The 22,894-nt window shown below is 37.2% G+C and overlaps 1 protein-coding gene across 2 annotated transcripts in view; it reads left to right on the top strand.

The window, feature by feature from the left end:
* SLIT3 (slit guidance ligand 3) overlaps positions 1–22,894 on the top strand; it is a 536,826-nt gene that overhangs the window by 56,152 nt on the left and 457,780 nt on the right. For both annotated transcript variants that reach the window (XM_049829395.1, XM_049829396.1), the window contains one exon: positions 671–742. In XM_049829395.1, the coding sequence (XP_049685352.1) occupies positions 671–742 (72 nt within the window). The remainder of the gene's footprint in view (positions 1–670; positions 743–22,894) is intronic.

Here is a 22,894-nt window from a genome sequence, read left to right on the forward strand (position 1 = left end):
TTCATGGTGAGTGAGTAAAATGGACTAATGTATAAGCCTTAAGCAGTTCTCTAAAACATTTCTGGAAGAATCTTAAAGATTAAGATTCTATTTCAAATCACCATATAGTTGTCTGGTTACCTGTATGTTCATATGTTCTACAACAGCGCTCATATTTTCAAAGTGAAGTTTTAAGAAAATTCTTAACAACAACAACAACAAAAATCTTGTGTGTATACTGGAGAATTAATAGCTAATCTGGAAATAATCTTGGTTGGTCAAGTTACTTAATTTACTGTGCCTACATTTTTAGGAGAGAGAAAATCCAGATACCTCCTGGTAACTATTCCTCAGAGCAATAGAAGCTGACCACGGGGGCCATATGATTCACTGTTAGTAGGCATCCAGGGGAATATTAAAAAATAAATAAATTGTGTACTCATCCATATTAAAACATTCAAACTTTATGGTGACTGTCACTTGACTCCCTGTCTCGAGACTGTAAGCAGGTGCTCTACAGATGGTATGATCTGTTTGGCTTGTGTATGAGTAACGTACACAATGCATTCTATGCTGAGTTCGCGGCATGAGGTTTAATACAATAGGAGCTTCGTGTGTTTATGCATACTAGAATAAGATTCTTAAATTGGAAGATAATCTAATTTTTTTTTATTCTGTTGTAACTGTTTAGGCGTCTGAACAAGAATAAATTGCAAGTTCTTCCAGAGCTGCTTTTTCAGAACACACAGAAGTTAACTAGATTGTAAGTATTATCTGATTTGTGTTTCTATTGTATGTTCCTTATTATACAGATTTGTACGTTTGTGTTTTGACTGTGACAAAAGGTTTAATTTTTGTGACAATTAGAACTGCTAGATAGTAAGGGTTCTTAAGATGATGTGTTAGGTTTGCATGTGTATAGTTGTAATTCAGTAGAGCATAAATATCAGAGAAAAGTAAAACCACAACATTTTTCTATTCTTCATATATTCACCATGATGACTTCAAGGTGAATTATTTGCAGCTCTCTATGTAGAGTTATAGAAACCATGAAAAGTGGCAACTTCACATGTCTAGTATAGTCTACACATCCACAAAAAGAGATTGTATACTTTTATTTAAAAATCAGCATGTTGACATAATACAGATTGTTATAACTTTTTCAGTTTTAAAAATTATCTTTTTAAATAAGTCAAGGCGTTGCCAGGCAGACCAGCAAAGTTATGGCTGCTGCCTTGTCAGTCAGGAAGATGAGGAAATACAGAGAGGTAAAGAATTTTTCATCTCTTTGAAATATAAAAATTGTGTTATAAGATGGTTAGATGGCATCAAGTCCAGTTTGAACAGCAAGAGAAGACTAACATAAGCTTGGCTTTTTTTTTTTTTTTTTTTTTTTTTTTTTGGGGGGGGGAGGGAGAGGGTGGTGTTAGCACGATGACTGGATGATTTATAAAATATATTAAAAAAAAAAAAAAGTGAATGGAGATAAAATGGATGAACAGGTGCCTGCACAGTTACTATCAAGAAAAGAATCATCTACAGGATGGCAGAAAAGTTGTTACATCCATGTGGAGTTTTTATAACTGTTTCAATATCTCTATATGCAACCAAACCAACCATTTAGGCAGTGCAGTAAATTTTAATTCCTGTGGAAATACAAAACACGTGGTGATGGTGAAGATCAATTTTGGAATCAGTTGACTATTTAAAAAACAGTAGGCTCTTTGTTGATGTTTTAAAAGCAGACAAATTGAACAGTGTTGTGAAACGAGTAATATTGATACAGTTTTGGAGAATTTCTGTTATGAACTTTGTTGTTGTCCAAACTTGCTCATGAAAAACTGTACAAGTCAATGATGTAATTCTGGAGATTAAAATATATGTGTAAAAATATAAATAATTACAAGCTGTAGCTGTCTTTTAGTCGTAATCTGCTTGAATAATCTTCATTGGACTTCTTTTTGCAAGCTTTGTCGTAGCTTTTGAGTGCACTAGAAAATATTTGCTCAATGGATTTGCTAGGGCTGAGTGATGTGGTTGTATTTCTTAATGTTCTTTGCATGTTTTTGAAATTTTGTATCTTGAAACTCCCCTCAAGTATAAAGCGTGAGCTGATACTTACTTGCAGATACCCTGATGGGGTCTCCAGAAGATGCTAGTTGTATGTATTTCATAGAAGAGTTGCTTTATATAGGTTGGTTGTCTAAGGAAATGGTGATGCTTTCAAGAAAAAAACTTTTATAGTGATTACATGTATCCACTAATACAAATTCCAGTTTAACATGTTGAAACTTCTGTGAGTGGTTGCATTGTACATGGCTATCATTAGGCGGAAAGGAACTTTATGGTAATTTGTAGTTTTGAGGGAAGGTTGTGTGTGTTGATAACTTGTGTGCATCTGTCTTAGGGAGCCTTGCACAAAGCAACTGAGTGAAGTAATTGAGGCTTTTCAATACCAGAGTGTGTATTTTTTAGTAGATCATGTAATCGTGATACATTATAGTCCTTAATAGCAAAAGTAACAATTTTGCTTTTAGAATATAAAGATTGTAATAAAATTACATAGAATAGAATGATTAATATGAATGCTGTATTCTGTAATGACTCCCAACGGATGCTGTTGAAACATTTGTCTTTATTCACTGACATTCATTCAAAGTCTTGCCTACTGTTTAATAGTGTTTTAGATAGATCACTTTAGCACTGTTTGTTAGTAGCAACTTGCTTTTTCTTTTGAAGATACAAGTGTTATATAAATATAGTGTATATTTTAAGTAAATTAATCTTAGCTAAGTGAACTGTTATGGCTCCCAATGCAGTTTGGTTGTATGTTTTTCAGTGATGGGATAAAACCAAGAAATTTGCTACCTACTAGGATTTGTAAAAATACACAAACACATATTTTTAACACTTTGAGGAAAAAGAAAAGTATGTCCAAGATGGTTACTTTCTATTTCTTTGTGTTACTGTCTTGGTCCTACTGCTAGTAGATTTCAGAGTTGTTCTTTCTCCCTTCTGTTATGACTTAAGTCCAACAGTACCAGTCTCCGTTGGTCACAGCTTTCTGGGTAAAACGCTTCAGTGGAGAGGCATGATGCTTGCATTCCTTTCCCGCAGCTGCTCTGACCTAGCCTTTCAAGAAGAAAGCATAGCTGAGAAAGCGATGAAAGGGAATAAAAGTAGTGCAGCAAAAATTGATAAGAGGGACTGATACATGGGTGATGTAGATTCTGTGGCCTTTACGAGGAGTGAATTAAGATGAACAGTAAAAAGTGTAGATAATTGTGATCTTAATTTTAATTTTCCATAGTATAGGTATATTTTTTTCTGCTGCCATGGTTTCAAACTGTTGACTCTGGGCTACTAAGCTATTAGTCAACTACTTTATTCTATTTTAATAGTTATAATCCTGATAAACTAGAAAGTCCACAATAGAGTATTTTAATTGTGTAAGCTTGCTACAGCTGAAATGATGCAAAATTTTAAGAACGAAATATTGCCCTGCAGTGTTCCACAAATGTAAAATTTGGTGTTATTAGTTGAAAACTAAGAACTCATAGTCTTGTCCAAATACAGATGAAATGAGCAGTGATTTTTTTCTAGCTGTTCTCTTTAGCTGGCATGCAGTGAACCGTAACAGCCTACAACTTTGTTAATGAAGGTCCAAAATCAATTTTTTTAAAAAAATATAAAACTAAACACAAAGGTGGTGTTTTAAGTTTGGTAACTTGATAATAGTGTGAAAGTTGGGTATATTGATTATCATTAATAGAATTTGGTGGAGATAGAGTGACTGACCTGTTTAAACATGCAGGAATTTTGTGTGCTGGAGGGTTTCAGGGAGGACCTGTTAATGTTTCAGGAATAGTTAAAGGTTGAAAAACAAATGTGAAGACTTTTCTCAGTGTTCTGTCAGCTGGGCTGAAATCTGCCTGTGAGTTTACTGGAGAAAGACTATTTTTGTACGTAGTTCAGTATCAGCAGAATCTCTTCAGTTGTATTGCTGGTGGAAATTAAAATGTAGAACACTAAGCTTTCCTGTCAATAGTGTGCTTGAAAAGCTAGAGGACAGACCTGTTTGGTGATGTTGGATTCTTCTTTTGTTTCATATGCATGCTGTCTGTGTAGTTTGGGACAGCTAAGCTCTTGTCCCCGATGATTTCCTTGTTTGTCACCATAGCGTGCTTATGTTGGGGGACTGTGCATTTTCACTGAAATGCAGTCTTTCTGACAACTAATAAAATTTAACTTAGAATGCTTCTTATTATAACTACTTCTTCAATCAGTCACTTACACTCCAGGTACCTTTGCCTTTTTTCTCCAAGCCTCTCTTAAAATGCCAAACTACAGGATATCTTTGCGTCTTTTACAGTGCGGCTTAGACTTCATTGTCACATCTGGTTGATATTAGAAGCAGGAATATATATATAGGGGAATAAACCTTAGATGGAATGTGAAACGTCCCACAAAACGAGTTTCTCATAAGGTTTTGAGCCTTTTCTTCTAGAAAGAGGGGCTTTTGAGACTCATGGATTTTGCTTGCTTTAGTTTAGATAAGAGTTTTAAGTTTAAGTTGGATGGTGAATGAACCCTTGATTGGATTCTCTAGTGGAAATGTTTGCTGTTGCTCTGTTGCCTTGATTTCCTAGCTTTTAAAGCTTCTTAAATGTTTTATCTGGGATAAATAATTAAGTATTTAATAATTCAAACTGCAGGCACTTTTCGTGAGAAAACTGAATCAAGGAAAAGGCACTTTTAATAAATTGAGAAATGGAAACAAGAAAGATATTTTTGTATAGTTTCAGCTATTATTTACCAATATATAGCCGTAAAGGAAAAGGTAATGTTAATCTTAATACAAGTGATTAAAGGCACAGAACAAGTATAGTAAACCGAAACATGTAATTTAACAGCTATAAAAACAGGCTTTGATTCCAAGGTAATTATTTTCAAATATCCAAAACAACTTGTGAAATTTATCAGCAAAGTTTGCAAACATAGCTTTGTGCATACTGGAATCATGAGTTTCCTTTGTGTGCACAGCTGGTATATAAAATGATCATAGTGCATCTGCTTTTCACTAAAGGCCTAGTATGCTAGTGGTCCATGAGATACATAAATATCTTTAAAAATGAAGTAAAAGTGGGAAACAGAACCTCCCACCCCACCCCAACATGTAACAGTGTATGTTTTGTTGTTGAAACTTCCATACATAAAGCCAGCTGCTAAGTAGTCAAGGTAAAGTTAGGTTCCTTTATGTGGATGAAGAAAACTCGTAAAAGTGCTCTGAACTCAAGTCTTGCAGTGAGAATTAATACCTCCACTGAATTTATAGCCGTGGAACATTTGTTGGGTCTATTCACTTTTCATGAACTGTCTTAGTTGTTGCTTGACAAAACAAACCAGGCTCTGGAAACTTAAAGATACTGAAATCTGATACCAAAAGTATCAGATTAGTGGAAGTATCCATAAGACTCTGACATTCAGTAGTTTACTTTTTAGGGTAGTACCAGAATCTAGAGTTGAGACTAACGCTGAACATTGTGGTGTGAGAGCAGAGCCCTGGGACCCTGAACTCTTGAGACAAAACCAGTTCATGGATGTGCATGCATAATACTTTTTAAATCTCAAGGTATTTGCACTTTGCAGTTACAGGTGTCCCAATGTTTTAACATATTCATCTGTAATTATTTCCAGAGGAGATTAAAGTAGCAAGATCAACAGGAAGGAGATATTGTAGACAAATTATTTGTTTTAATAAAATAGGACAGCCTCTTAGTATCGGGAATAGCCGTTGTATAACACATTGCTTGTTGTTTACATGGTGTAAGTATTTGTAGCACAGTGAAATCTGTCAATAAAGATGGATTAGCGGGACTGCTTTATTTCTTGTATAGTGGAATATTTTGAAAGGTGATTATGATACATGGATGGTAACAGCCGGTAAGTACTTGTAGCATACAACACAAAGTCTGTGAGTAGTCTTAAAAAGAGGCAATATTCTAACAGAATCACAAAATTGCTGAGGTTGGAAGGCGCTGCTGCAAGTTGTCTTGTCCAACCAGCGCCCTGCTCAAGAAGGGTCACCTAGAGCAAGCTGGTTCTGATGTCCTGATGGCTTTCGAATATCTCCAAGAAGAGCGGTTTCACAGCCTCCCTGGGCAACCTGTAGCAGTACTCGGTCACCCTCACAGTAAAAATTGTTTCTTTATATTCAGGCAGAAACAGGAAACTGGTTTGTTGCATATGTGTACAACATGTCATGCCAAAGGACTCGTGTAGTGAAGCAAACTGAATTTTAGACAGAGAAAAACTTTTTGCAGTAAATATATTAGGAGCAAAGCTCAGATGCTGTTATTTGATTTCTTATCTTGAGGTGATGCAAGTTCATGATGAAAACATCAGATTTTTATAGTAAGTCTTATAGTTTCCCATTGCTGTTTGTAACTCTTAATTGTAAATTAATGTTTCCCAGGGTAACATTAGTGACGGGTAGTCACTGATAGTCAGTGACTATCAGTACTGATGTTTTGCTTTTTAAAGAGCTACTCAGACGTTAATTAGGTAATAGTTCACTGAAACAAGTTGGAAAGAGAAATGTATTACTTGAGTGTTCAAAGATGGAATAAGCAAAAAGAATCAAAAGGGGAAGAGGGGCTACTTAACTAACTGCTAAAATGGTACGGGGAATCTTGTCCTCAACCCGTTACATCATGCTGTTTCTTTAGGTTAATGGTTGTCAGGAATTATCTGGCATCTACCTCCTTATAGAACTGCTACTTTGGGAAGGATGAAAGAGGATAGTATGTAGAACTTTGTTAACTTGCATTGATCCACTGTCATTGGGAATGAAATTTAAATTGTGTTTTATCTGATTATATTTAATTTACTTCTGAAATGTTTTCTTCCTGGAATAAGAAAAATGTGTACCTCCCATTTTATTTATAATTTATTTCTAACACTGATATGAACCTCATCTGCTTTTTATAACCACAGCTATGCGTGGTTAAATATTAGATCATCTAAGTTTTCTAGTTCAATATGCAATAAATGGATATTAATGGCTAATAAGGTATGTATATCACTGTAAAACAGTCAAATAAGTAAATGTAAGTGTAATACCTGGAGGTGCACCAGTAAAAATTGAATATCTGTTTGACCTTTGTTGTTGTTGTTGTTATTAATTTTTTAAAGGTAGATTAGAAGCAAGAAAGGACACACGTGCAAATAGACACAAAACATACCAAATGTTTCTGAAGACTTTTCATGCAAAGTTTTATAATTTTTCCTGGCTAACAGAGCCTTCATCACTCAATTTTTCTCCTTGAGCAAGGTGTTGAAACCACATTAAAACTACCCAGAAATAATGGTTTATCCTGTAATTCATACGCTTTGAAGATCCTGGTGAGAAATATGTATTATGGTGTGGATGTGCATACTTAAAAGCAATTTTAATGATAAATTTATTAGACATTGAAAACCTATGTAGTCTGTTTAATTTTTTCATACTGGCTTTTAGTTCTGTTTTCACACACTGCTGTTTGTCATCTCTGTTCTTGATTTGTCTGCTTCCTTACGATTTCAGTGTTTGTGCAGTGCGTGTATTTGATTTTGTGTAAGTAGTTTCATTAGATAATTCCTAGTAGGAGTAGCTGGAACTATTTAGTTACTGTGTTACTTACGAAGCTGAACTTGTTAAACATTAAATAGAAAGGTGTACTTAACTTCTAGATTCGCTGTGCAATATTATATCATTCTATTGCACACTGTGCCTGCAGTCAGAAGTTGGCCCGGGTGAGTCGGTGTCTCCTGGTTTGAATTTGACAAGTGTAGTGTGTATTAGATTTTACCAATGTCTGCTTTCCTTTGAGTGCATTTATAGCTAAGATGTTTATTGTAGCTAGGAGGTTGTTTCACACGTGTATGATTTGCCAAGAATTTGCTGCTGAAAGCCTTACTACAACTGTCACTTGTAAACCCTCCTTTCCAGCCTGATCCTTAGCAAGCTTGAAGTATCAAATCATGACTCCTGATCAAATTCGGAGTCTTTTATCTTGTGGATGTCATCAGAAGCTGTGTTTGGAAAAGCAACCAGTTCATAAATTTTCTTAGTATCCTCTTTATATTTCTGTTTGTTCTCTTCCTAGAAAGAAAGATCTCACAGATTGCTGGCTTAGAACTCCATTATCATTTTACATTAAAGCAGGATCCTGACAATTCAATTGTTACATGCGTTTGAGTTATGGTGTTACCGTGACAAAATAGCATGGGCTTGTAACAGTGTGTTTTTGTGGTTTTATCCACATCCAATAATTGTAGTTTTACTGTGTATAGATCGCAGCAGGTCTTTTTAGAAGATAGTAAATAATTACAGTAAGTGTTTGCTGGTCTCTAGGGTGCACTTCTGGCTTGAGAAAGATGTGCATTAGGTCAGAGGTTTGTGCTGCAGATAGCTGGATGACATTTACGCCATTTATCAAACTGAAGTAATTTTATATTTTCTTTTTGGCTCTGGTTGTAAATAATGTATTTAGCAATAATTCTTTTTAATACAAATACACCAGTTTTATTTGGAGAGTCTAAGGTTTTTTTCCTGTCTAAATTAGTGCAGAAGATTAATTTTTAAAAATATGACTGAAGGATTTTTTTATGATTGTGAGAGTAGAAAACAAATGAAGACATGTCAAAAAGCCAGAAGGCTCCCTCCTCAATGATACTTTTTCCCCCGGTGTGAAATTTGTTATTTAAAATTATACAGTACAGATGTCTTGTTTCCCCTCTTAGGGGGAAATAGGCATGATTGGAGAGGAAAAGGTGCTTTTTGCAAAAATTACTTTCAGGTTTCAGTGGCATCTTTCTTCTAAGACGATATCTATTGCCAGCTTCTGTGATCAGGTCATCTTATTACTAAGCTATTTAAGGTAGGTTGTGGCAAAGGATTATACTTTTCCGGAAGAAATAGTACACATGCAGATGAAGCATAAGTCTGCTTTGGAAGTTGTTTTACTCTATTAGCTGAGTACCTGCTGTTTTCCATTTTCACTATTTTTTCCTATGCTATTGGAAAGGTGACATGCTCTTTTGGTTGATGTTCAGCTCAAGAAATCAGGAGGCTCCCAATTTGTGAGATTAACTTGCCACTAAGTTATTAGGTAGTCTTAACCATGCTGCTGGGTGTCGGTTTTCCTGAATGTAGGGTTTTTTTTTAAAGCACTCTCAAACGTATTCTAGTTTCAAATTGCATGTCTTGGGAATTGCATATTAAAAATTATTATACTGTTATTGCCTTCTCAACACAATCCTGAACTGGAAAATGCTTGGTTTGTTTTACTAACACCAATAGTAGCCTTGTAAACTTACTAAGTCCAGCCCAGGACTTTACATCCACATGGCTGTTGTAAATAGTTTCTGATGCTTCTTAAAATTCTTCTTATTCTTAGTATCAAAACAGGAATATTGATAAAATTCTGTATGTAGTCACTTTATCCAATTAGACATGAATTCCCATCAGAGTTCGTTCTTTAATCCACAGCCAGGATATTTGAGAATATCCTGGAGGTGTTTAGCAAAATTAGGCTTTTCTGAACTTCGAGACTATTTTGTGGCTTTAAGTGAGTTACAGCAAAGACAACTCGATCAGGACTCCATAGTTAGTCATCACCTAGATGGTTTCTGAGGGTGGTCATGTATGCTCTGCCAATTCTGAAATGCATCCTTTTTAACAGGCTTCAACTTCTTTGTTTGGAGTGACAAGTTAAAACTGGGGGGAAAACCACAGTGAGTCAACTTCTTGTTATGATGGCTTTCACATGGCTAAGAGCTATTACAGAACTTCTCAAAATACAATAATTGTGGGTGGGCATTATTGACTTACCATTTTCTTACATTAGTCTTCAGAACTTCGGTCTTTTGCTTCTGTTAGCACCAGTCCAAGCGTCGTAGCTCTCTACAGCCTTGTATTCTAGTTCCTCTGGCTTGATTTGTGGTGATGGTGAGGCTGAGGAGGCATTGCTGCTGGTGGCCCCTGCAGAGTGGATATGTCTGTTGAAGTCATGGCTTGCTTTTGTTAAACTCCACGGAGGTTTGAATAGCTGTGTAGATTGCAGTCGGAGAATAGTTAGGCTATATCTGCAAGTATATTACTGTCGTAGGTCTTCTGACCTGACGGTTTATAGGCAGTTACTTTTCCAGAAACTGAATAACCCTGTTAGTCTGACTGTGACCATTCGAAGTTTGTCAGAGTCAGATTTACTGCGTGTGCTTTAACGTGGCTTTTTGGCCTTGCTACTAGAGCTAGTCTGCAAATATCAGCACATCGTGGTGTACTCGCATGTAACTTATTGCTATAAGGATATTGCTTTTCTTGTTTAAAAACTTCCATTTAACTGGTTGATTCATATGTGAATATTTTTTGCACTTTCCCCATTGGCTATACGTTGAAAGGAGCTGAAAAGTGTTTTGCTGAATGCTCAGTTTAGTAAATGGTCCAGAGCTGCTAGAGTCCTGGCCACAGTTAGAATGAGCAGTGGCAAATTCACTTGTAAATTTTCGTTACTCCAACTAGGAGAAAATGCAGAATAAATATAAATTGGGGTTTTTTTTTTGTTAACAGGAGATTAGAAATAGGAGTGTTTAGTGTTATTTTCACACTTGAGGCCATTTCCTTACACAAGGTGAATATAGGAACAGATTGAACTGGTGACCTGAAGCACAGACATCTCATCTGCATAACAGGAAAAATACAGTAATGATAATGTAAAAATTTCCATTGCTTTCCATAATAGGCTGTCATCCTGAGGTTAAAGATTAGTTTACATTCATTGTCTTGTAAAAGTCCTTTCAAATACTTTGGAAATATGTTGCAAATAATGAGGTTTTCTTCTCCTGCATGAGTGGATAGAAGTAGCAGGGGACATGATCATTGTTCTAGAAGCACTAACGAGGGTTAGATTAAAAGTGCAGCACATGAAGTCTTGGTTTTGATCAGTGACTTCAAAAATGAAAGGCCTTTTCCCGTCACCAGTTTTCTGGCGTCTAGCTCTACTGCTTGCTGTTTCACAGCAGCAGAAGTGGGCTTTACCTGCAGGGATTTATTGTCTATTCAGAGTGCCCCATGATTTAAGGTTATTGTAGGTAAAATGATGCAAGACCAAATACTTCCTTGTTTTAATTCTCATTTGGTTTTCTTCTCAAAGTCTGTAATGTGTACAATGGGAAGCTTAAGTTAGGCTTTCTGGAACTTTTCAGTATGTTTCACAGGGGTAATAGGGCATGCCTGTTTAGAGTATTTCAGACACTTAAAGGTCACCCAAATGAATACGGCTATTACTTTTAAATGCACCACGTTTGCTTTTGAAATACAGTCATAAATGATACAGGATTTCGTTATGATTCAAATCTCCTTCAGTTGAGAGAAGCCATGGGGTTGTAGCCTGAGGCATATGTGTGCCTGTCAAAAGGGTCAACATGGAGCTGAACCAGGAGGTATTTTATCTAGAGTCTGATGCAGTTTCACGTCCCAAGTGCAGTCTACATGGTAAACCTTAGAAAAGTAGAAACTATATTTATGAAACAAAATTAAAATAACTCGTGCAAGTCATTAAATGTTATGGTGCCACAGGAATAGATTGGCAAGGGCGGTTTATTATCATCTTACTCTTATGACTAAGACAAGGATGTCATACAAGGTGTGCCTTGGAGCTGCTTTTATTTCTTAACTCAGGGTAACATTCTGAAAATGAAGGCTTATAGCACCTTGTGTTATAAAAATTCTGTGAGTTGATTTTAAATATGTTTCCCTTGCATAATACTTTGGAATTTAGTGAGATTATTCGAGTGTACAGTAATCACCACTGTTGAAGTCTGAGATGCTCTACAATGAAAATGCAAATCCTATGGAGAAAATTGAACAAAGCATATTTGGAATTAAGTACCTGTCTTTTGCTTTGCTCTGTTAAACTCCCTGATGGGCTGTTACTAGAGACATATCTATGAAAGATTTTCTTCAGGAAACAGCTGATACGGATTTACTTCAATCCTATTGATATATGAAAGAACGTTAAGTTTAATGTTTTGAGTGGTTTACGTGCAAGGTACAACGTCAACGCTTAGTGGACTGTGAGGGGAAAAATGTTGAAAAATAAGGCATCCAATATGAAACCAAATGCTATGCTTATACACTTAGTTTCTTTTGTTGAGAGAATAATCTTGTATCCTACCACACAATCACACGAATAGAACTCCCCATGGTGTTATTTCTGGTAATCATCACTGGGTCAGTCCTGCCTTAACATCTTTTCTGTACCACTGGAAACGAAGAAGTTTGCTGAGTGAACTAGAATGTTATTAGTTTCCAAGCCCTAAACTTATTTTTCTACAACTAACCTGTGTAGATAGTAACTGTAGCTTTGCAAATATTAGAATGGGATTTCTGCTTTTTTTTTTCCTTGAATCCCTTGTACTCATACCATCCTATTCTATTTTTTTTTTCCCAATAATTGCTCGATTAACCCCATATCTTACATTCCTTTACTGGGAGCAGAGCTGATGGGATATTGTGCTAAGTTTTTGTTAGCACTTAAGCTTTTTCTCCAGAAGTGTAGAAGTGGCAGCTGTTCCAATGTCCGATCTTGGTGTTATTTGATCTGGGTACTTGTTGGTCAGTAGGAGGTACTTCACTTAAACAACTTCCCTTCCTTTACTCTGGAGGCCTCATATTTCTGCTGCTGTATTAGGTACTTATATGACTGCCAGTGACTACACTTGAAATACCAGTCCCAGGATCTTGCATTGCAATAAAACACGTAAATCTAGCAATGTCATTTTACTGGGTTTATTGAGGAGATGTAGTGGCACATCCGTGCCTGAGCGAGAGTATTGCCCCAGAAGGCAATGACTTACCTAAAGAAATTATTGTCTAGTGAAGCTCCATTGTTCTTTTTTGGTGTTAGTTAAGGGGAATGTATGTGCGTGGTACGGCATTTTCATTTCAACTAGTCCTTCCTATAATGAGAACAGGATGAGACTAACATTGCTCAGGTAGACTGTTTAGTTTTGACTTGCAAGGCAACATTTGTCAAGTATTTTGATAAAGTGTAATTTCTATGCATCAGTAATTACAGGTTCCAGAGGGACCATAGCAGTAACGGTATTTTTTTCCTGACACAACAGGAAACAAATTTCCCATAAGCCTGGGGAATGCAACATGCCACTTGCCGCAGTTGGTGGTGAACTTCAAAGGAAAACAATGTTTCTTTTTACTGGCCTGGGGTTTTTCACTATTTTATCTTAAAACCTGGTATTTCAATTGCTTGAAGGGAATTACTTTTCTTCACTGCTTGTTACTCTTTTTCCCAAATGCATTGCTAGTTTTTAAAAATGAGGACCACCTCATTGTCTTGCAGCTGCAGCTTACTCTAGTACCTATTTAATGCGGTAAACCAATTTCATTGTGTTTAAATAAGTGTGTGAACAAAGAGCCAATCACTAGATTGTCTGGCCTGTGGATAGCAGTGGCTTACAACAGGCCTTGTGTCTGCCACCAAACTTTGCAAAGATATGAGCTAGATTATTTTAAACTTTGTCGTTAAAATTTGTAGATGGTGTATGTAAATAAATACAATTTCATGGAAAGTGTAAATGCTATACCTTTAAAAGTTGAGACTTATTTATTATCAGTCTGGTTTTTTAGATCTCTTAATGCACTTTGTAGAGTCCTTCTTTTCAAAATAATGGACTGAAAAGGGGAAAAGAATTTCTCTCTTCCTTGAAGGCCCATTGAGCGTACCAAGATGTATGGAAAAGTGAGGACTTACGAGACTAAGCATGGCTTTGTTGCCTTGTCCTGAAAATGAGAAAGTTCAGTTAGTAGAGAACTTCTATAGCATTTCTTTTTTTGTGTGAACACCAGTGTTTGAATCTCAGTTTGGAAGGAAGAACGCCAAAGCAAGCTGTTCTTGACGCTTTCAGCCTGGCATCTCCCTTACGTAAGGTGACCTGAAAGGATAAAACAGTTAAAAACTGTGGGGAAGAAATTTTTATCTATGAAAATTTCAGGTATTCATACTTAAGCTCGTTTAGTTACCAGTGAGTATTCAAATGCTAGAGGAATGCTAGGGATGCTAGAGGTATTGGTGACTACACTGATAATTTTGGCCGAGTTGAATAGCCAGTGACAATACTTCTGTGTCACTTTAAACTGTGCTTTTTGAATTATGCAACAGTTAGATACTTAACTGATTTTTTTTTTTTCAAATAACTTTCCATGGAACACAGCTGACTTCATCTGTACAGGTTGTGGGGATTAGATGCAGAAGTAGAGGTAGTGGCTTGTCTTGAATCAGCAGTCACTGGGTTATTTAGGTTTTTTTCCTCGCTAACGTGCCTAATTTTTAAGGATTTCATATGTAGTGTTATGTTGGCAAGGTAATTTCTTTCTTTCTCCTGTAGAAGGTGATTTTTCTGGTTTTCTTGCTATAATTTAAGAAAGAATGGAGTATATTAACCTTCTCTAGCTTTGAAGCTGGCTGTGCTTTGAGTGAGAATTTTAACCATACGACCCACTGAGGATCCCTACAACCTGAAATATTCTGTGGTTAAATATATATTATTTGCAGTATTTAATGCTAGGGTTTGGAAGCTTTTAGCTGGTTCAAGGTTTGGCAGTTACGGTGGATGTGATAGTAGATTGCGGGTTTTTTTCTGGTTTTTTTGGTTGTTGTTGTTTTGGTTTGGTTTGGTTTTGTTTTTTCCCCCTCTTTCTATTCCAAATTAAAGATTAAATGCAGAGGGGTTTTGTGGGTGCTGGAAGATACTGTGCCTAAGAGGTGCAAGATAGCGCTCATCAGCAGGATCTTGCGGGAGTGTGAGATGAGGGTTCTCAACTCCTACAAAATTTGAAAGTCAGCAGGAGCCAGAATTGATGAACTGCTGCTAAAGAAAGTAATTTTTAGCTGTCTCCTACCCTAAACTGTGCTGTTCAGATCCGCTTGTAACGTTGGCTTCGGTATCCTTTTCAGAGGTAGGATGTGCCTTGGTGTTCAGTATTTTTACATTTTATCTTGTAACATCTCATTGCGGGAGAAAGTTATTTGCTATATCCCTTTCCTGAATGTGACCCAATTCTGCTCTGCTTAGAACCACCTTATAAAACCAGAATGACTTGCATAGTCGGCTGTGTTAGATTATATAACATATACATGTAGGTGCTTCCCAGGTTCACCTACAAAAGAATAAAAAAAAAGGAAAGAAAAAAGGCAGTGTAATGCAGATGGCTCATACCACGTCCTCAGAGTTTTCTTACCTGAGAGCCTTTACAGAGCAGACTTGGCATGGAGGCTTGAAGTGTTCCTATGGGGGCAGACATTTCCAGGGTTGTTTTTCTTCTGGAGGAGCCATGTTTTCCTGCCTTGTACGGGAGAAGTCATGAGAAGGGTGTTGTTTGGGGTTGGTACTGCTCATACAATTCGGAGCCTCTCGTTGTGGTAACGATGGCAGCTGCGAGTTGGCTACCGGTCCGTTGCAGTTCCCGGCTGCAGGCTGGGCGCTCGTGGCTCTATAAATAACGTGAGTATGCAGGTTTGTTTCGGAACACGCGTTCTTGAATCTGCAAAGGTTTTCAGTTCTGCTTTGTGGCATTTTTGCGTGCGTATCTAATGGCAAAATTTGAAAGGGGAAATTGGTCTTAACCTCACAATATCTAAGAACATAGCTTTTGAATTTAAATTACATTAACTTAGTTTCAGGTTGCAGCTACAGAAATGGGATTGTTCTCTTTCTGATCTTAAGCTGATGATTTTGATTTAATTTGCAAGTTTATTTCCAAAGAGCCTCAAAAATAATGTTACTACAATGTCAGCAGTCTATTTAAATTGCATAAACTTCCCAACTATTTTAAAAGGATGGTTAAAAGGAGATGTTATCTTAATATCCGCTGGGTTATGCTGAGTCTCAGACACATTTTAAGCTACTACAAAATTATGCCCATGTCACAAGTGGGCTTGGTAAGTGAAGTAAAAGATAAGCAGATTCAAATAGGCCCAAACAATATGTAAAATGAGATGGTGAAGTGGCAGACCTGGGATGACGATGTGGACACAAATATTGTTGAGTCTGTAATCTTTAATATCATGTGTGTGTATTAAAAAATATAAAGTGTATTCCTTGCTATTTCCAGCACACATATTTTGAAACTTCTGGTAAAGCTCCAGCTAAGGAAAATATAACACTATTTTTCCTTTGCTTCATTATCAATTCATCTGATGCTGAAGGGAATGACTATCTTGGTAGTGCCTCCAAATAGGCTAAACTTAAGTTAGTTACTCAACTTAATTCAGTTACTGAATTACATACTTTTACTTCAATGTGTAAGCCAAAAGATTTTTTTTTCAAGTAATGGTTTTTTTCCCCCAAAAAGTTCTTATGGAGTTTGTGTGGGAGCCATGTGTGTACAAAATCATAAAAAAATTTTCCAAAATCCTAACATTGGTGTCATGCGATTAACTAATTAGTTTAGAGCTCTCAGCTAGTCAGCCAAAGTGATGAGTTATGCTGCTTAGACTGGTATGTCAGTGACAGGTAGTATGTGAAGTAATTGTTAACTATGTGAATGAGACGGGTACTTGAATTTTAGGATTAAATATCTGAAATGGTTTTCTCTTTTTAAAGATTTTTTTGTAATAAAAGACAAAGTCAGTTTGTGAATTGAGTAAACCCATTTAATGTTATTTAGTGGCTCCTCATTTTACATATTCATAGACTGAAATTAAGCATCACCTCATAGCCCTGTAGCTCTGCTCCCCGCAAAGAGAAGTGGATAATTGTCAGGGTGGTTGGAAGCTGTGTTACTCTGCTTTTTCTCAGGGCATATATGTGAACTGCCTTAAAAACAATCAAAAATAGAGGCTTGAACTGGTCTACTCCATTTACAAACGTTTGCTTCCTCTTCACTTTTCCCTGTAACAGAATTCAATGTCCCTATTACAGACCTGGGTTAGATCTTAGACCAGTTGTTGTTTTGACAGTATATGCATGACTAGCTATTGAAAGTAGCGAGTGTTGATATTTCAGAAACTCTAGTCAATGTTAATTTTGCCTTAAATAATTCCAGATAGCAGAATTATCCTTAATTAGTTAATTCTTAAATTATTCTTTACTTGGTTACTTTGAAGCAGTTGCAAATTATTTTGTGAGTCCTTATTTTACCAAGTAATTTTTCATGATTCCGTGCACCCCATTTTTTAGCATGTAGCTGTGATGCTTATTGAAAGTAGTACATTTAAGTATTAACATTTCATAGGGTCATACATTTTATAATTCGTAAGAGAAGATGTGGAAATGGCATTTGAGGGGCAATGCTCTTATTTCCTTTGAATTGCCCCTAATGCCCTTCAGTATTTGAATAAAAGGATAGGTAATGTATTTTTTGCTTATTGTCAATTATCATCACTTACTAAAAAATACGTTTAGAGACTTCTTATGGGAATTGGGGCTCTTTTTTGCAGGATTTTATGTAGGTATGAAAAAATTGGTAGCTTTTATTTCAATTGTGCCTGGACATAAAAATATTACGAGGACAAAAGAGCGATCCATATACTGAAAACTGTAGCCAGAATCAGGGTCTGGCAGCCTGGAAGAGGCAACCACAGGAGGGTCTTGCAGCAGTGGTTTTATTTTAGTATTGCAGTTCTGGTGTCTTCAAACTAAATAATAGCCAGTAGGAGCCAGGTCAAGGGCCCACTGGATTTCTAAGTAGGAGGCTCTGTGCAGTGCAAGTTTGCATTAGTACTGCTCTGGGATAGCACCTGCTGATTTACTGCAGCTCTGCATTCATGGGTCATGCTGCAAACTAATATGAAATCATGCATTACTTAACTATCTGAAAGAAAAAATAGCAATAAATGATATCATTATAAAACTTTGAGAAGACATGTAGTCCTTCTGAAACTTTTACTAACAGATTGTCAAAAAACCCCAAACAATCAACCCAACCCAACCCAGACAATTGGAGAAAAAAAAAAAAAAAGTTGTCTTATATTATGTTGTTTTTACATGGCTTAGAGTCAGTATTCCAAATATACCTAGTTACAAAGGGTCAGGAGAGCAACTGGGGCTTAAATGCTACCCGTGTGCAGAGTTGCATTTATACTTGCATATTTGATTGCATGTCATTGCGCTGAATTTGATTTAGGTGTCTGCACAGTCCATCTACTGTAAAGCTACACATTGTTCTGCTCAGCATTTCTAACTGTATTAGGTAATAACTTGGGAAAACAAAAATCTTGTATGGATAAACTATTTATTCAGAAACTACCACTTGAGTGCTTGGACTGATTTTTAAAGTCATGTTGGTAAATACTAATTACCAGGTAATAGATCAAAGAATTACCAGATGAGGGCAAAGGATTTTGGAATGTGGTGAGCAAGACTCAGTGTCCTGACTGGAATTTTCAGTTGGTGAAGCAAGTGCATTATTTAAACGGCTTGTGTCCTAAAGAATTGGATGACATTTTTAATTGAGTAACTCTGTGTGGATTAGTTTACTGTTAGATAGTACTGGTGTTAAGAGTTAGTGTTTTGGTTTTTTTTTTGGTGGCCTTTGTGTGCTGGTTGCTTCACATATGCATATATTGTACTGACCCTCTTAGTGGTTACTTTTTTCCATCACTGATGTTGCATGTTGTGCTGATGCTGAGTTCATCTTGGAAACTGTTCCCTAGTATGGGCATTCAGACTGTTTTTCAAGAAAATGTAATGCTTGACGAAAACAGTGTGTAGTGCAACACCTAAAACACATTATAAATATGCACACTATTGTAGATTTCATCAAAGTGTTACAATAATGCTATCATTTGCCTAGGGATTGTTATATTATTGGGATATTATATAAATAGCTAAGTATTGAGGTACTTGGGAGTTTTTGAATGAGAGCTTTCATAGGCTTAAAAATTGCTGTTTCTGGTTTTTAATGGGACCATTAGGAAAATCAGACACTACTTGAATTGTCTTATATTGTTGAAGAATAAGTAAATTTCAGAAAGACTGAATTGTGATCACTCCTGTTCCTGTAGTACTGACGGTTTTTCATCAGTTGTAAATCTTAATTTCATACGGTGCTTAAATACTCTCTTGGTATATAGACAGGAAACAAAGTGTTTAGCTGTGCCCTGCCTTGAAAAGTGAGGGAATTTCTTCAACTTAAAACCACTGTGAAGTTAAAACGGTGAAACCTGAAGGAGTCATCTAAGCAACTTTAAGTTTTGTTGTAATTTTCTTCAAAGCTACTAATGCTGTCTGCTTTTTTATGGCATCATAGAAAGAATGGACCGGTCAGAAATTGGGTTGTATCTTTCCCATGGTTCCTGATATTAACAGAAAAGAATGAAATACATCGGAGCCATTTTTGTGCACCACTGAAGAGAACGTGTGATAGGTTAGGTGAGCCTGGAATGTCAGCCAGGCTGTTGAATGGAAACAGGCCTTAGGTTTATTAACTTGAGATAGAAGTTTAAACGTTTCGTTTAAGCTTCTGTAGCAAGTATTTTTTTTTTTATATTGAAGTTTCAAAATAAAATGTTTGGTTTCCTTTTAAATTGTGTGTCAGGTAAGAGCACCTGCTACTTCTGCTGTAATTCTGCAGTTTGAACAGGAGGTCTGCAGAAGAAACAGCTTCCCCGAGGGAGTTTTGACTTCTGATTGCTGGTCCGTAGTAAGCGTGGAAGGTTTGCAGCCCTGACACCGCAGGCTGTTGGAAGCTGGGCTGTTGCAGCGGAGAGTCTCGGGGATGGGTGTTGTGATTGACAGCCTAAGGATACAGCAAATAGTTTCAGTATGGTGTAGCTAGTGAAGTTGAGGGGGCAAGTTTTAGAGAATTTCAGCTATGTCATGGGAAATGGCCACAGCCAGACTTCTGATTAGCAGTAGAGTGCAAATCCTCTGGGTCATTGCCAGAGTTCAGGAGGGCAAAACACTGCTGGGCTATCAAATTGTTGCCATGCTTTGTTTAAAAGAGAAGGGGGGGGGAAGAAGAAAAAAAAAAAAAAAACCCCACCCAAAAAAACCCAACAAAAAAGCAGATCACTTTTTTGGTGTCAAACATGCCATCACTTTAATGCTGCTGACATGTATATCCAAATCAATGCCTGGGATCAAAGAAGGGCTGGAACAAGTGTATTTAAATACTGAAGATATTGAGGAAAACTGAAAAGTTAATAGCTGCTCAGCTGCTTTTTCTTTGGATTAAAAGAATTCTCTCATGAATCAACACTGATTTTTGTCTTATAAAATTTACCTACAGCAAGGGTAGTTTTATATATTGGTGATCACAAAATGGTTTGAAGCTGATTTTTCTGGATCCTGAATTGAAAAAAACCATGTGGCATTTGAGGGAGTAGGGAAAAGTATTTTATCAATCTTTTTAAATTTTTTTTTTTTTTTTTTTTTACCACTATCAGAAGTATTTTCTGCAAGGACACTAATTATGACCGTAGGCTAGAAAGCAAAGCAGAAAAGTGAAACTATTCTCAATACACTAAAATGCATTGAATTTTTCTCGTGTGAGGCAAGCTGTTGTAAATACCTGCTATATTGGTCAGACCTGCTGTGAGTGTGATTTGTGAGTGCACTCAAGTAGAAGTTTCCTGGTTCTGGGACGTTGCAGTTTTCCAAGTCAAACCTCTTTATTCATTCCACCTCAGTTAAGTAAACAGAGGCATTTTGTTTTGCCCTTCTGCGGTTGCTTCCCAAACCACGGTGCCATGCGTCTTGGAACAGCTCTTTTGCGAAGGGGTGAGGAGAGCGAGGTCGTGCCGCTGGTCCCCGAGAAGGCGGTGGCTGACCGCAGGTCTTGCCACAGTCCAGCCCATCCATTTACCCCTCGCCCCGTTTGTCGAATACTCCTGAACCGCTCCAGGAACAGGCTGTAGATTGGACCGATTGTACCGGGTTGTTTGACGATGGGAACCTGCAGGGTAAGGAGTTAGGCAGGCCCTTTCTGGATCGCTTCCCTGAAAAACAACGAAATGCGTGGGTGCTTTCTGTAAAGCATCCCAGAGCGGTGCCAGAGCTCTAGACTCGCTGGCATTCTTCTTATCTGAAGTTTTAGTCTAAATGAGCGTGTTCACGCCGCCCTTACCGCCAGTCAGCCTGGTGTGCTGTTGTGGTAACTTCTGGCTGTGGTTACTGAGCGTCAGGCTGCCCGTAGCTGGTTGGGGAACTTGCTCTGCTCCGTGGTTACCAGGGGGAGGAATTGACTGGGGTTGGGGGGGGGAAGCCCTTTTACCTTGGTTAACTCTTCAGGTTACCCAGCTTTGTTTGCTGATCGCGTGCGTAGTTACTTCTAGCCCGCCAGCCGAGGCAGGGGCAGTTGAAGTGGTGAAGGCTGATTATCCCAGCTGGAAGAACTGTTTCCAAAGAGCCCGTGTGTCAGGCCTTACCTAGTGCTGTGATTTATTTTTCTGATGACTGGACTTCTTTTATTTATTTCTTGTTGCCTCCCCTCACAATACTAATGACATTTCCAGTTGATCTTCCTGATTTTTCATTTCCTTATATGTTTCAACTTTCAGTAAATACAATTCCACATTCTTTACTCATGTGAAAGTTACAGACAACTTACCCTGAAAGTGAGTCCCTGCAATTTACGTGTCAGTAATTATATTTGGTTGTATTAATCTGATTGTTTGAATTAATCTCTCCAGCCTATTTGGTTTAGTAATTGTAGAGCACTTAATGTTTCAAGAATAATACTGTAAATAAGCAGAGGTTTGCAGACTTTTATGCCAAATGCTGTCTTGGAGTTCTTTCCCACATAGAGCTGTCCTTCCCCCACTTCTCTGCACAGAACAATGAGAAGCAGCAGTATCGTCCATGACTCATGACACAGAGCTTAATATCTGCCTTGGCAGCTCAGAATTTTGTTTGCCACAGTGCTGGTTTTCAACGAGGGACTATTTGCTGACCGATTACATGAAGCAGGAAGCATTTGGCTGGAGGACACACTAAATCTTCACATTGATAAATACTGGTGTGTTTGTGTTGCTTAAAAAACCCCAAACCTGTGGAAGTGTAAGTAATATATAAAAAGTATTCAGAATATATCTGTGTTGATTTTCATATAATATTTTTGCAAGGTTAGGTTGAAGTAATATCAGCAGTCTAGAAGGCTGTTGTTAGTGCTTGAGATTCATGCGTTGTCTCATGAAAAACACGGGATTTCCTAAATGAGAATTTTTTCACTAAGAAGTAGCTGAACTAGAAGTAGGAGTAATAGCCAGGACCTGTGGTGAAATAAAGTTGTTAATCTGTGATGACATCTAAGTCTCTGGTTTGGTGGGAGACTCTGGATTTTGAGCATGTCTCATTCTTAAGGGATGAATAGATTTGATAAGCATAAAATGCATATATGTTCTGTATTGTCAGCGGCGTCCTCCATTGTGGACTCTGTTTGCATAGAGTGATATGCAGGATCTGAAAGGTATTTTGGAAGAAATCTTAACATCTTAATAGAGGGATTAAGAGGTCACTGCAAGAACTCCTAGCCACATAATACTGGAGTCAGAGGAAGAGGCAGCGCTATGCTGTGGTGATGAATACGCTCCAGCGTAACCAACGACAAAATATACTGGTGCTTACTGGCAAATTTTTGGGGGTGGAGTGAGGGGGAGAACAGGTAGGAATTGCAGGACAACCTTCAAAGGGTGGAGAAGCAGCAGAGCCACCTGGCAATGTATATTAATAGCTCCAGGTTTTCTGCATTCTTAAAACAAGATGAAAGCCTAAAAATGCCCAGATGTGTAAAAGAGATTTGTAGTTTAAATGTATGAATACCATAATGATTGGCACACACAATGACTTTGAAGTATGTTTTTAATTACATTGTTTTCATGTAGTACCGTGTGTGAAATATTTAGATCTCACA

The sequence above is a fragment of the Accipiter gentilis genome, chromosome 26 (assembly GCF_929443795.1).
Source record: "Accipiter gentilis chromosome 26, bAccGen1.1, whole genome shotgun sequence".
Classification (NCBI taxonomy): domain Eukaryota; kingdom Metazoa; phylum Chordata; class Aves; order Accipitriformes; family Accipitridae; genus Astur; species Astur gentilis.